The 15,849-nt window shown below is 41.0% G+C and overlaps 2 protein-coding genes across 3 annotated transcripts in view; one reads left to right on the forward strand and one right to left on the reverse strand.

Moving 5' to 3' along the window:
• Positions 1-1,987: 1,987 nt before the first annotated feature.
• aqp11 (aquaporin 11) lies at positions 1,988-8,138 on the reverse strand. The gene is made up of 3 exons (XM_072695690.1): positions 7,401-8,138; positions 5,512-5,628; positions 1,988-4,833 (listed from the first exon to the last, which is right to left on the reverse strand). Exons 1-3 carry the CDS (start codon positions 8,023-8,025, stop codon positions 4,718-4,720), a joined length of 858 nt encoding a protein of 285 aa, XP_072551791.1. The 5' UTR covers positions 8,026-8,138; the 3' UTR covers positions 1,988-4,717.
• A 2,968-nt stretch (positions 8,139-11,106) lies between these two features.
• The window catches only part of pak1 (p21 protein (Cdc42/Rac)-activated kinase 1), a 73,544-nt gene continuing 68,801 nt past the window's right edge, over positions 11,107-15,849 (forward strand). Inside the window, exon 1 of one of the 2 annotated variants that reach the window (XM_072694922.1) lies at positions 11,107-11,303. The gene's annotated coding sequence lies outside the window, so the exon portion shown is untranslated. The remainder of the gene's footprint in view (positions 11,304-15,849) is intronic. The other variant, XM_072694920.1, reaches the window with a different exon arrangement.

Consider the following 15,849-nt stretch of genomic DNA (forward strand, 5'->3'; position numbering starts at 1 on the left):
ACTCAGGCTGACACACTTGCATAAGAAATGCTTAGTCATGGAAGAGCTTTAAATAGGAGTGTTGGCCTACACACAGGTTTGAGCCGATGTTGGGTATGTTTCATCTCATAATATGAAAAATATAGTCCTGTTATGTTGAAAATGGAAGGGGGGCGAGGCACTAAAGCCCCCAATCTAAATTACTTTGGGTTCTGCTCGCCACAACTGGGGAGTAAAGCTGATGTACTACAGTAGAGTTTTAATACTGTTACCTCTATGTAAGTGTTATTTAGTATCTAATCTGATGTTTACTCAGCACTCAACCGCTCACAGTGAGTTTCTAGTTCTTGTTTTGGATTGAATCTGATTCTGTTGTGTTGGTTCAGTTCCTGCTATGTGATTAGCCACACTTTTCTTTTGGAGCCTTACTGTTTTGTTTTACACCAAAAGGATTCAAAAAGAGAGTCAACACCCTTTAGTCCCTGTGCCGAGAGAAGCTGGGTGGACAATTTATACAATTCAAGCACTAAAACATCCACCCAAAATGGCCTCAAGTGTAATTTTACTGAAAAATATATAGTGGATCCTGAATAATTCATGATTGGATAATGAATACTTGGTCATACGTACTAAATATTTCATAGTAGATACTGGATGATTAATAGTGGATCCTGAAAAATTGGATGTAGATACTGAATTATTCATAGTGGATCCAGGATAATTCAGGGAGGATACTGAATAATTCATATTAGACACTGAATAATGTATAGTGGATACTGAACTATTAATAATGGATCCTAAATAATTCATAGTGGCTACTGAACAATTTACAGTGGACACTGAATTATTCATAGTGGATCCAGAGTAATTCAGGGTGAATACTGAATAATACATATTAGACACTGAATAATTCACAGTGGATACTGAATAATACATAGTGTATACTGAATAATTCATAATAGATACTGAACAATTAATATTAGATTCTGAATACTTAATAGCGGATACTAAATAATTCATAATAGATACTGACTAATTATTAATTAGATACTGAATACTTCATAGTGGATACTGAACGATTTATAGTGGCTACTGAACAATAATTGAACATGAATAATTCATGGAGGATGCTGAATAATTGGTCATAGATACAGAATGATTCATAGTAGTTACTGAGTAATTTATAGCGGATCCTGAATGATTTGTAGTAGTAACTGAATAATTAACTGTACATACTGAATAATTCACAATAGTCTAGGGTTCAATGTGTTCAGCCAAATGACAGCACACAGTGTCATTTTATCCCTCAGCCAGTATTTTGGCCTTTCTGACTTTCATTTTCTCCCTGATGATGTAATCTGTGAGCAGGATTACTGTGATGACTGTGCTGGCTCTGCATGCTGATGAGTGAGCACTCACTGCAGATGGTGAAGTAGCTGCAGTTCTCCAGCAATCTGCTGGGGTGATGCTGGCAGTGACTTTGTGCCAGTATTATAACTGAGACCAACTGTTTGCCTGCACCACAGCCAACACAGCAAGTGTGAGAGGGAGAGAGTAATGGAGTTAGTGATGTTTTTTGTCCCTGTGAAAAGATTACATCTAATTAGAGATTACACCAGGGACTGGACAGACACAGGATGGAAACAAGAAGGGATTAGATGGCTTGTCATGGATGCTGTTTTATCACAAAGCCAGAGAGAACCAATCATTTATTTAACTTCTAGTCAAAACGGCCATTAAGTTCTTCAACCTTAAGCAGATCTTTCTCAAGTGATATAATATACACTTGGATAGGGAAGGAGAAAGTCGTAGGAACATTTCCAAAGTTTCCAAAAATGGAGTTTCCAAAAAGGAAAAGGGGATCCTACCAATAGTGGATGTCCTTCAATCAGATAAAAAGCTATAGGTTGTTCTTGATTCCTCACTAATCAGTAAAACAGAACATTGATTAGCACTGATGAGACAGCTTAGAGCATAACTACTAGCACCACACAGTGTGTATTGTTACCAATCTTTTTATTGCATGGTACAATATAATTAGAAATATGAAGAATAACATGAGGACTGATCAACTTGGCTTGGCTAATATAAAACCCATTACATCAACACAGTTGCCAAACAGACTAAACAGTGTTGATGTAATGTAGTTTTATTCATATAGGAATGATTAATATTTAAGTAACTTCCAACACTTCCTCAGTGTATTTAAATGCCAGTGGTACAAGTAATGTGCTACGTGTATACAGTTGTCCAGTCTTTCAGGGTTTAAAGATGCCCTAGAATGTTAAACTGTGTTCATTTTGGCCTTCTTGAATAAAGAGGGTTGTTTCTCCTTCAAAAACAAATCCAGCAGAACCAAAACAGAGCTCTAAAACGGGCCAAAGCCCCGAAATTTAAACACAAATGTCTTGATTTGTTATACCTCTACTTATACCCCCACAATTAACCTACAGAAAACCTTTTGAGGCTGAACACAACTGCTACTTCAAGATGTATTTGGCAGTCAGGATAAAAAGGCTAACAGTTAATGCTAGACTGCTTGGAGAAGTGCCACAGTGTAGGGAAGCCAGTGAGGCGAACGGGTGCTAGCCAGGTCCTAGGCTAAAAGCTACCCAAGGCCGACTGCCTACAATCTCTTGGGCTTGCTAACTTTACATTGTGCTGAGAAGTCGCTGAGCAACTCTGTCCAGTATGACTCAGGAACAATTACCAAAAATAAAGACAAAATGTTACAATGAATGCTAGGCTTGGCTAGGCTAGTGGGGTAATGTAAACGAGTCGATAAAAGTAGAGCTTATCATTTTTTTCCACAGATCCTCTGTAAAAGGAAAATCAGTGAGGTAAAATTACAGGGAGGTAAATAGGCTTGTAAAACATTATCTGGGCATTTTCACCGCTGCCCAAAGTCACAAACATCATTTCTAACAAAACAACAATTAAAATACTCAGTAATCCTACAGCATCCTATGGCACCTTTAAAATGCGCCACAGACATGTGCTTTGTCTCATAAACAGTACGTCATGCGGCACAGATTGGAACTCCTTTGTTAGCTGAGACACTTCTTCCCCTCAGTCCTAAGGCACCTATTCTGTCACCTCTGTGCTTAAAGCTAATAGAAGCTTTTATTTACATTACATATCATGCATAGCTCTCATACATAATACACTTCATAATACAGGAATGTAGTGTTTCATTATTTAGATTCGATTCCAGAAATTAGCAGGTTCTTATTGACATTTAGAGGCGTGCAAAACTATTCAAAATCCTTAAAAGTCATCAGATTTGCCTGGATTTCAAACCACACTGTTATTTTGCGCTGTGTCATATTTCACAGATGTTACACGTATTGCTATAAGAATAACAAAAGCACTGTCATTATTTTATGACAGTTTAGACCCTATAACTATGTGATTACATTTGCAATTACACCTGAATAGTCGAGTAAAATGAAAGTACAATCCCAGGACGTCTAGTGTTATGTTGCACATACATTATGCAAAGTCCAGTTCATGCTTTAGAATGGGCCTTAATGACACTTAAATTAATAACACTTAAGTAAATAACAGTAATTGTGCCTGTAATGTTTCAGTTTTCTGTGGATTACCTATATAACATAAGTCCCCAAAAGCAGTCAGCACTGTGTGTGTATATATTTATATATAGCAGCAGTGCTGCTTCTTAAAATATTCCTTTTCAGATTTAAAAAAAAAATCCTTAACCATCAACATCCTGTTTAACCCCTTAAACCGCAGGCCTAATATACAGTATCAACTACGAATTATTCAGTTTCTACTAAAAAATATTCTGTAATTATTATAAATGATTTAGTATCTACAATTAGTCAGTAACGACTATGATTTATTCAATATGTACTATGAATTATTCTGCAACTATGAATTATTCAGTAACTACTATAAATAATTCAGTAATTACTGTAAATAAATCAGTACCTCCTATAAATAATCTGTTAGGATTTCATGCCTGCCCCTGTTGTCATGTCTGCCTTTGTTTGGTTTTGCCATATGCTTGTTGAGCTCTGTTTGTGTCTTGTCTGCCCTAGCCACACCTGTCCATTAGTGTTCCACCAGCCACGCCCCCTTGTTAGTCCCAGGTGTTCCTCGTGAGTCTCTTGTTAGTGTCTGTATAACTACTCCTTTGTTTCAGTCGTCTCTTGTCTGGTCTTGTGCATGTATGTGCGCGAATGTTCCTGTTCCTGCGTTTGTGTTCATGCCAGTTCATGGTTCGTTGATTTGGCCTGTTTATGTGAGTCTTGTGTTCTTTATTTTGCTAAACTTTGTGCTTGTTTGGTTTCTGTTTTCTTGTCTTATAGTAAAACATTATCCTGCGTCCGTCTCTGTCTTGTGACAAATCGTGACATGAGTAATTCAGTAACTGAAATGAATTATTAAGCACCTACAACTAATAATTCAGTACATACTACAAATATTTCAGTAATTATTATGAATTATTACTATGAATAATGCATTAACTACCATGACTAATTCAGTGACTATAAGACACTAACATGCACATTCTGATGAGAGTAAGAAACTGAAATGTGAACCCACCTATAGACCATTCAAGTTTAAGGGGTTAAATTGGTAGTGTACATTGACAGTACTGGGAAAAAATAACACTGACGTTACCTTCCTGTGCTATAGTTTCATAATGTGCGCAAACGTAACTAGTGTTTAAAACCTTCTGACTGAAATAACATTCCCAGGCCTCCGGGGTCATTCACTTCTTCTTTCTCTTCTGCTCAATAGCGTTGAACATCTGCTCGTCGTAAGAGGTCCTCTTCACAGATAGAGCTGGAATGACTTTATCAAACAGCAGGACTGAGCCTGCCATGCCTGCAAACACAAGGACAACAGGAAGCAACATTAGATGCCTCTTGGATGTGACTGCTGGTGTGCATTAGCACAGCCTTCTGCTTCACAAGTTCAGTCCAACTTGTGGGATTCGAAAGTTCAGCTTTGAATATAACATAACAATCAGCTTTAACTGAACTGATTAATCTAATCCGTCCACTGATTAGTCTTTCCACAACATACAGCGCATCCTGAAAACGCCGGAATTTTATGTTCTGCTGGGTCTGGGTGGACTGTTACAGGTAGCCAGAACATACTTGTGCAAGGGTTAAATCAACATTATGCAGCAGTTTTATCTTTAAATAGCAGCTTCAGAATCAGGTTGATGCTCCACTGATTAATAGGGAGAACAGTGTCTCGGTCATTGCCACTATGGGCTAGAACACTGCTAAGGAACTATTGTCTGCTAAGTCATATTTGTGTAAAATCCTAGAATATTACTCTACAGCGTCCACATGCATGTTGTTCTCTACAGATGCCACTTCTGTATCTCTCAGCTTGTCAACAAATGCACATGCACAGCTCTCCATGAGAGGGGTGCTCAAAACGTGATCTGTATTCAGAACAGTGATGTAAAAGTCAGTTACACTCCCCAACTGTAGGGGGAGCCCAGGTGCTGAAAATAGCAATTCTTGTATAATACAGCTGCAAGTGCCTCACCTAGTAGTGGCCCCATCCAGTACACGAAGCTATACTCTGTAAATGTGCTGCCAGAGCAGGGGAACTGTGTTGAAAAGGCCAGCGCCGGGTTGAACACCGCCCCTGTTGTGCTTCCCCCTAAACAGAATCACAAGACTGACTTAATGAGACACAGGGACACTGAGAGACGACTGCCAGTGTTCTCTTAACTGAGGCGGGACAGCATTGAGGCGGTTCTGGGTTAAACACAATCACAAACACAATTTGTAAACACATTCTGTCCTCTTCTAGATTACCCAGAATGCACAGGACATTCATTCGGGGTCATAAAGACGTTCAATTGATGTTAAATTTTAGTTGAAAACTAAAATCGTTAGACAGGCGTTGAATTTTGGATATTTAAAGCCATGACCTTAAAGTTACAACATATCAACGTCTGACAGCATGTGCTGACATTAACATTATGAGGTTTAGCCTCATTACCCAATGTTGAATAATTTACGTCAATAATATCTAAACTGTTGTGTGTGTGACGTCTGAAAGACGTTGGATTTTGATTACTTAAAATTACAATTTAAAACGAAATATTCACGTTAGCTGTCGTCTATTCTACATCAAACACACATTGGCATTAGATGTTGTCCTCACATTGATTTCATGCAATGTCACGGCCCACATTCAACCAGATACTGTCTCGGTATATATCAACGGAACGCCCCTAATTTTCCCAGTTTTTATTGATATTTAATGTCCATTAAGTTCAGTGAATAACCTGAAATGGTACAAAAGGTAAGCAGTAAAGGTCCAGGGCTTTTTAGGGAGCAAGTCGTTGGTGAACATCTTACAGCAGGTCAGTAGAAATGGAAGTTAAGAAAGCTTTCAAAATTGATGCAAACCATTTAGAATGAACAAACCCTTTGTCGGAATAAAAGCAGTGATAGTACAGACGGTCTCTACAACAGCATTTACACGACACTGCATGTTCAGATCATCATTGGCCTTTTTTCCACATGGACACGGTTCAGCTAACCGTACTTGTGACCACAGAACTGTTCGGTGGGAGGGCTTAATGACGTAGAGACCCGCTTAATGGCTCCACTTTTACGTCAACCCTGTGGCCCTTTAAGATCAGGGGTCTCAGGTATTTCCGGTAGGCAGGCTATAGACCTGGTCCAGCATTGCTACTGTAATGTTACCTTTGTGAGGCAAACACTTAAAAGCGAACTGCAGGGTTGCTGTTTTAAAGGTTGATGTGTAACAGCTGTGCTGGACTATGTTCATGATTTTGTGACTGTATATCATCTTCTATGCCAGGACAACGGCTATAGCTCTCAAGATAGCATAGTGCTATCTGCTTAAGTGGATTCCAACATTATTCGGCATACTACATCTAAAGATAGCCTCCCTGGCGTGGTTTGAGATGAGTGTGGTTTATGCATGCAGTTGAATTACAGCTTCAGTAAGTCAGCTAGCTACATTAGCCCTGTAGTTATGGAAAAAAAATTGTTGCATAATTATTACAAGACGAACAAGATGAAAAGTCCTGCACCATCAAACGTCTCCTGGAAACTGGAGAAAGCTGAGGAGGTCTGGTAACGTTTTACAGACTGAAATCCACCACAGCATCAGAAGACAAGTTTCTGAGAGTCAACAGCTTGTGTGATAAGCGGCTCACATGACAACACCTGGTAGCTCAGCTTAACCCTGGATCAAGCCTCAGTTTTTACTGTGAAGATCAGACTTGGAGCTGAAGGTCCAAGAAAGTTGTTGCTAAGCTACAAACACTAATCAAGCTTCGCCCCAGTCTTTCTTGTTCTATAATCAGATTTAACAGTGTGATTAGGTGTAGGAGTAGTTGACTACTTAGGGAATCTAAGAATTCGATTTGGAAACGCAGCCTACAGACCAACCTGCATAAACCGCCGCCGTGATCACGGCCGCCACGGCGTGCACCCTGTATTTTTCCCTCAAGCCGCGCGTGCACGCACCGGCGGCGTGCACGACGAAGGTGCACGCCATCTCCACAGCCACTGCCTCAAGCAGTGTCGCGCGCTCTATGGGACTCGCGCACCGGAACTCGGACGCCCAGTGTCGCACGTGCAGGTCCGAGAGCCCGCGCGCCCATAGGCGGCGCACAACGGCCCGAGCCGCGCCGGCTGCCGCGAACTGGCACGCCACCCGCGCCGACAGAGCAGCTACGCGCGCGCCCGTCGGCCATCCGCCACCGCCGCGGCGGAGAAACCTCTCGAGCGCGCCCGAAGGGTTGCACGTCGCGCCGCGTGCCGTGAGCGCCTGCACCACCGATATGGCGTACGTGAGCGCGAGCGCGACGGGCGGGGGCCGCGAGACCCCGGCGTCGCCCAGCAACTTCAGTTCGTGCGTGCACGCGCACAGCTGCAGCGTGGAGATGAGCTCGGCCGCGTAAGCGCTGTAACCTCCTCCTCCGGATAGCAGCCTCGCGCTTGCCCGCCTCGCCATCTCGCACACGAGGACGATCCCCGCGAGCACGAGCAGTGAAACGACGAGGTCCGCCATCGTCCACAGGAGCGAGTTTGGTTTTAACTCCTGTTACTTTTCCATCTCTGCTCCCGGAGACCGGCCACCCAGGCTAACGGGGCTAGCCTGCTTTTCCGCCCGTATTCTGATCATCCCGCCCCCTTGTTTGTTGGATTGGTCAGTACTCGTTCATACCCGAATACTGCCCGCTGATTGGGCGGTTGGGGCGTCGTACTCGTCACCATAGAAACCGTAGAACGCAGTGGAGCCAGCAGTTAGCTGACGAGTTGTTCAGCGCTAACGCTACCAAAACAAAGAGGAACCCAGTAGTGCGCGGCGTTACAGGCTACCTGTATGTTCTAGCTTATAGCTAGAACCCGGGCGACTATGCAGCTATGTTAATCATTAGTCCATTTAATCAGTTGTCCCATTTTAAACAAGCAACAACTGAAGGCGGCTGTCGGAAAGGTCTGGGAAAGCATCTCAAAGAAGCGAACTCAGCATTTGCTGATGCCCATGGGCATCATCGCTACATTACATTATTAAAACACTTTTTATATTTATACTTGTTAGTTAATCTATTTATTTTTGAGTCTGTGGAAATTGCAGGACAGTGTACAAACCCTGAACAGTGTACAGAGGTAAACATACACAAGTCTCACTGTAGCTACATAGATAACTAGCTATATCTAACGGTAACTACTTACTGACATGCCTGGAGATGTTTAGATGAGATTGTATGGCGTGAAGATCCCTATGTAGGCCCACTCTCAACACTTCTAAAACTCTTAATAGGTGCTAGTACTAGTTGATTTTACCTCGGCTGACCACGGTTAAAGGAAGCCGGCTTAATCTGTTACTAGCTAGCTAACCACAGACATCATAAGATAAGATAAGATAAGATAGTCCTTTATTAGTCCCGCAGTGGGGAAATTCACAGTGTGACAGCAGAAAGGGATAGCAGGACACTCAGTTACAACAATTTAGATAAATAATTAATTAATTGATTAAATTAATCATGGGGTTATACTACACCGGGAACAGCCTAACAATGTTTCGTTGTACTGCCTGTGCCTGTATAATAATAATAATAATAATAATAATAATAATAATAAATAGTTAAAAAGCTCCATGTTGGAATCTACCTCCTTTCTTGTATATTGCTTTACTGGGGTATGGGTTAAGGTTACCGCTGTCCTGAAGGTGGCGCCAAAACACTGCCTAATAGTCCAGCGCTATTTCCAGTTAGTGGGCAGGTGTGGCAGTCTGTGTCCAGCTCATTCAGCAGGCTGTCATTCTCATGGGAAATCAATCAGTTCAGCATGGCAGCCTTACATTTACCATCAACAGTACATTACAGACCAACATCTACACGATTTCCAGTCAAACTGACAACGTAATTTATAACGTATTCCAGCGAGGCAAATGTCTAGTAAGCTGTCCAAATCACTTTATAAATTACTATCGTGATATTGACCCTTGTAATACTGATATCTAATATGTAAATTATTCTTCCAGTAAATCACCAATTGTTTACTGGGTTTGATTTTTTTTTTGAGAAACCTAACCAATCTGATGTTCCTACGAAGTTTCTACTGAGTGTTTTGACCACAATTATTATTTAATAAAAGTAAAATAATCATTTTTTAAAAACACTCTTTAACCACGTCACATCGAGACTTCACTAATGCGCTTTTAACATGTTAAAATAGCGATATGATGTGGTAGGCCGTAATATGTAGTCAATATTGATTATTATGACTTAAAACAATAAATATTAACAAAAGAAACAATAAAAAGCATTTAATTCCTTATTCCTGGATGAAACTTAAAGCACTTCTTACAGGAAATTGTGTAGATAATGACGTATTTTCGATAACGTCACCGCTGGTCAGCATTGCCAGGCCGTAGAATTAGAATAGGGCTCATGAATATTTAACAGGGCCCCGCCTTCTCGGTGCCAATATCACGCGGAAGCCCCGCCCACACCGGGGCCAACGGGACAGACAGGCGTCCACTGCCCACCCGTATTGCGACACACCCCGCCTCCTGCGCTGTTATTGGCTAGTAGTTAGGTCATACTCTCTCCGCTGACTGGACAGTGGAGGGGTACACTTGATGTGATTCGTTCATCTGTGATTTTCAGTCAGAGGTTTTCTTTGTATTTTGCTTTCTAGACATTTGGCAACAGGGGTGAGCAGGGGTTGTGGGGGGTGGCAAGACGGGCACATACATTATTGAGAACACAAACAATCAAAGCACAGACGAATGCTACAAAACAAACATCCAAACAGTGACAGATTCAACTCAATGCTAAAAGTCTTAAAGCAGAGCTTCAGCTTATTTGCCATCTGCGGTCAATACTTCAGGGTAATGTTTAATTACCCTTTATGTTTAATTAAGTTATTTCTTATTATTTACTTTATATAGTTACTTAATTATTTATGTCTACCTCTTAATTATTATTATTTTTTGTATATGTGAATGGGGGGTTAGTAAAAAGGTACATTATACATTATAGCCACCTGTTTTACTGTGCATACGAAAATAACACTTTTACCATGGTAAAATTATATATATGTAATTTTTTCTGTGTGTATAGGCTATGCTGTGTGTAATATTTACTCTAAATCTGTTGATCAGTACTGTTAATATTCTGTTAAGGGTATTTCATGTTGTCATTTTTTGTGTATTAATTTATTTAACAATTAAGTAATTCATTTTTTTTTTATAAAAAAAAAATGAAGATTCAAAACCATCCCATCTTGATTTTGTGGCATATTTAATAATAAAAACCAGCTTTTGTGGCATATTTACTAATACAACCACCTTCCACAGATCCGCTGTTCACTGTGGGTTAACCGCAGCCTGGCTCCACTCTACCTCAGCGTCTAACGGCTGTGAGCGCCACTGCGTTCTGTGGTTGTTATGGTGACGACCAGGACGTCCCAACAGTCCAATCGGAAAGCTCGCCTGTGAGCGCAGGCCAATCAGAGCACAGAGGGGCGAGGTGTTCTGAATACGGGTGGGAAATGAAAAAAGCAGCCTAGCGCTGAAGGGCCGAATTTGGAAGCCACCACTAGCAGAGTGCGGGGTGGGCGGGGCACAATGCAGCAGGGTTGTATGTGTGTGTGTGTGTGTGTGTGCGCGTGTCACACAATAGCGAGGAGCAGGAGCAAGTTTGAGGTAAATGAGAGGGGCAGTGCACGAGAGAGAGAGAAAGGTAGAGAGAGGGAAGGAGGGAGTGTGTGAGGAGGAGAAGACTGGCTTGGGATTGAATACCGTTTTGGGAATTTCCCCCGGCTCCGTTTTTAGAGGTGAGTTTTCCTGGGAAGGGGCTGACACGCGTGGGTATACTCAGGCCGGGCAGCACGCGCCCTGGCCGGTGGGGCTTCGGCTGCTGCTCGAGACAGTCGGTGGTGGTGGTAGACAGACAGACAGACAGGCAGGCAGGCAAGCAGACAGATAGACAGATAGACAGATAGAAAGCAGGACCTGCTTATGCTGCTGGGCTGTAAGCTGCAGGCGTGTGGACGGACGGCGCTGGAGTTGGCCTCATGTTCTCCAGCTTCTTACTGGGATTTTCCGTTCCACCTTAAATGGTGCAGCAGTTTCGTACAGGAGCCCGAGGCACGAGAACGGAAAATCCCAATAAGAAGCTTGTCCAGTAAACGAGCTGCTCGTCCCTGCTTACAAAGTGAGCTGCTGATTATTGCAGTATTTCGACCCGAAAGAGACCATGATGACATTAATGGCTTGATGCACTATAATATTCTCTATTAGGGCTCTCCAGTGCAGCATAGCTGGATGCAAACATGCGTGTATGTGTGTGATAGATAATAGTGTGATAATAATGTATGTGTGATATATCATAGATATAATATATCTAATATATAATTTGTGTGTGTGTATAGGCAATGCTGTGTGTAATATTTACTCTAAATTTGTTGATCAGTACTGTTAATTTTGTGCAATTTCATGTTGTCATTTTTGTGCACTAATTAATTAATTAATTAATTATTTTTTAATAAAAAATTAAGCTTCAATCACGTTTTGATTTGTTGCAAAAGATGTCAGCTTTTGCGACATAATTACTAAAATACATTTCCACATATCTGCTTTTCAGCCTACAGCAGTCTAGCCCCGCCTGTACATGTTAAAGTTCTAAGGACTGCTTGTAGGCCCTGTCCCAATTCCTGAGGTGCACACTTTTGTGATGTGCACAAGTGTTCCAAGGGGCTGGAGGGTAAAAGGAGAATAGGTTGTGACTGCTCGAACACAATGTAGCACATTGTGGTACCGTGCTGGGCTTGTGAAATGCAGGTGAATTCTCTGCCCTTTTAATAGCTGAAACACTAGCCGGCGAGTGTTTGTTATATGCATTTCAAATTGTGCCCCGTGATCTCAGTGGAACACCAGTTACTGCCTTCACAAAAGTGATATAATGTGGACTTGCGAGGAAAGTGCATGAAGTGCTCACAGCTGTTGTTGTAAAATGACAGTATTGCACACTAGTCACGAAGGGACGCAGCTCTGTGATACAGTACAATACTTTACGATACAGCACAATCTGATGTATTGCAGTTACACCCGTAAGCCTCACCCAGGCATGAAATGCAATCTGGTATCTGGAGAGAAAACAAACACTCAGTACTTGTGTTGTGTTTGTAGGGTGCTCTTCTTTCTGGATTTTAATATTTATTCTGGAAATATATAATAAATATATTTATTCTGGATTTTCTTGCTTTTGGAACTTAATTCTGGATGTTGTTGTTATTAAAACTTCAGTCTGGATTTGAATGTTATTAGAACTTTTAGAGAGAGGGAAGGAGGGAGTGGGTGAGGAGGAGAAGACTGGCTTGGGATTGAATACCGTTTTTCCTGGCTCTGTTTTCAGAGGTGAGTTTTCCTGGGAAGGGACTGACTGAGTGGGTATACTCCAATGTATTTAAAATTCTGAATTTTAATGTTATTAGAACTTAATTCTGGATTTTAATGCTATTAGAACTTTTATTCTGGATTTTAATGCTATTAGAACTTTTATTCTGCATTTTAATATTATTGGAAACTTTTATATTGGATTTTGTTGTTATTGGAACTTTTATTCTGGGTTTAATTTTTCTTGAAACTTTTATTATGGATTTTAATGTTATTGAAACTTTTATTCTGGATTTTAATGTTATTGGAACTTCATTCTGGATTTTAATATTTTTGAAACTTTTATTATGGATTTTAATGTTATTGAAACTTTTATTCTGGGTTTTAATGTCATTGATACATTTATTATGGACTTTAATGTTATTGAAATTGTTATTCTGGGTTATGTTTTTATTGAACCTTTTATTCTGGATTTTCATGTTATTGATACTTCATTCTGGATGATCTACAGTTTCTCAGTCAGTTTAGAATCATCTACAGCTCTATTCTTCAGTATGAACACGTCTAACATCATTTCATTTTTGTAAAACAATGATCTGAAAGCTGTGAAGTTGAAGACATTGGCTGTGTTGTAGCTTTGAGAATTCTACTCTCTGCATTGGTTCCAAACTTTTGAACAGTCGTGTGTCTTTTCCTATCTTTCAGCTTGCAGTGGAATTAGGGTCTAACTCATGCGTACAGTTTCACTCAGATCTCTGGAGGCAGTCTGTTGCTGTTGGAGAGTGTCATTAGTGTAGTCGTGCTCTTGTCTTGTGCTTGCAGTCACCTGCCATCTGAAGCAGATTTTTACCATCTGGTTGTGTGTGTCAGAGAGAGAGGTTTGTGCTCGTCAGTGACTCTGTCATTATCACCATCATTTATCAGCCAAAACAGGGCCTTGTATTGTAGCTGTGTGGCAGGGTGCATTTTTTTCATAGTGTGAATGATTCTTTAAAGGGATGATTAAACAAAAAAAATCATATTTACACAGGTTCTCCCCCTCTACTCCAGCAGTAGCCCACCTTGCAAGACATGAGAGGAGCCTGATGTTTACTTATTTAAGGCTGAATCGATTTCTGCTTCTGCCAATCTGTGAATATGCAGATGTTCATTGAGGCATCTGCTAGCTGGTTATCGAAATTCAATACTTTTATGGTTCTTCAGATCAGAATATCAAAAGCTTTCATGTTGTTCAATACCAAATAACAAAGCCAATGAGAGTGTTGTCTAGACTGGTTGGCCGTAAAAATTACATAAGTGTCACCATCGTGCAAATTTATACTGTTTTCACTTTTTGACATAATGTGAATCTGGCAGTTTCCAAATTTTACGATGACTGGACCAATAGAAATGCTCTAAAATGACTTGGAATAAAACACTTTTACATTGACTTCCATTGAAAGCTAAGAAGGATTTTCCTTCTCCTGTAAAGCAGCTATTTTGAAGAAATTCCTTTGGAAGGTTTTGAGTGACAGCAACAATATTCATGTTATAATTGTCAGCGTTAGCATCTGTATTCCATATACTCACTTCCAAACTGGGTAGAACAAACAGCCTCTTTGGATTTGTATGTTAAAAGAAGGTATTGATATAACTATCAAGCTTTATTTTTGCACTCAATTGTGAGTACCTAAATTCTTACCACCGATGCTGATCTAGACGGAGCTTTGTGTTTCAATAAACATAAATAAAGTTTTTATAATGAGACTTTCTAGACAGATTTATTTAGTTTAGTAGCAACTTTTCTTTAAATGTTTAGAAGTTTTATAGTGTGATGAATGAGCTATGATTTGGTCCTCATTAGCATGAGAACCTCCTCTCTGGTTCTGAACGTGCAGTTCAGTGCTGGTTTAGGACCGAAGAAAGGTGCTTGGTAGTCTGTTTTCATGTTCCACACTAAAGACTGTTCTGTTGACTTCTGAGAACGTTCCTCACTGCTGCAGGCTGGGAATAATGTCCATTAAAGGTGCTTAGAGGATGCCAGAGGGTGCTCTGCTGGAACACAGCAGTAAAAACAAAGGATCTGAGCTTGACTGTGCTTGAAATAGCTCTAGTAAAAGGTATTGCTCAGGAATCCGTATCGAAGTCAAGGTAGTGCTATCGAAATGGGAAAAAATTGTTACAGCCTGTACGTAGTTGCACATAACGCGCATAGTAGGGGCGGTACGCAAACCGGACTGTCCAGATTATAAACAGTAAAGAATGGAGAATCCATCTGGGTCAGAATTACAGAGAAATGTAGCAGTAAAATGAATGCAATGCAGATATTTTAGTGCACTGGTCCACACTTTAGGTCCTATTCGCTGAGCTGGGAGATGTGTACTGGGTTGTAGGGTTGTAAGTCATGGGTCATGGAGAAGTGCTTGGTGTGAGTTATTACTCGGCTTGGTGCTGGAGAGCTCATTGGTCTCGTTTTATGGGGCAGGGTCAGAGGAGTGCATCACTGATTGGTAAAGAGAACCCCCCCCCCCGGGGCAGCCGCTTCACCATATGCTTCTCGAAACACATTGTATGTCATCCCGAAACACCACGAGATGGAAGAAAACACACACACCCACCCACCCGCTCGCACACCCTCCAGATGTGCACTTGGCTCAGACCGTGATGAGTCTGGAGGCCTGGAGAGGAGGAGAGGGGTGGGAGGGGGGGACTGACCCATGACCCAAACCATCGATATGACCTCATACACATGGTCTTGTGCATCTGTGAATTGTGTTTTTGGCTGATATCGGGTGTGGAAAATCGTTTTGCTTAATGTCATTGGTCATGTTTTCCCCCAATCTCGGGGGTCTAAACTGCACAGCAAAATCTGAAACCTTACCAGCTGCCCTTTTACACTTGCTGGACCTTTCATGCTGACCAGGTCTAAAATGACATGGAATAATATCTGGTTACATTAACGTAGAATAAAGTTCCCCATTTTTTTCTTTCACCTATATTCTTATC

The sequence above is a fragment of the Salminus brasiliensis genome, chromosome 13, assembly GCF_030463535.1.
Source record: "Salminus brasiliensis chromosome 13, fSalBra1.hap2, whole genome shotgun sequence".
Lineage (NCBI taxonomy): Eukaryota > Metazoa > Chordata > Actinopteri > Characiformes > Bryconidae > Salminus > Salminus brasiliensis.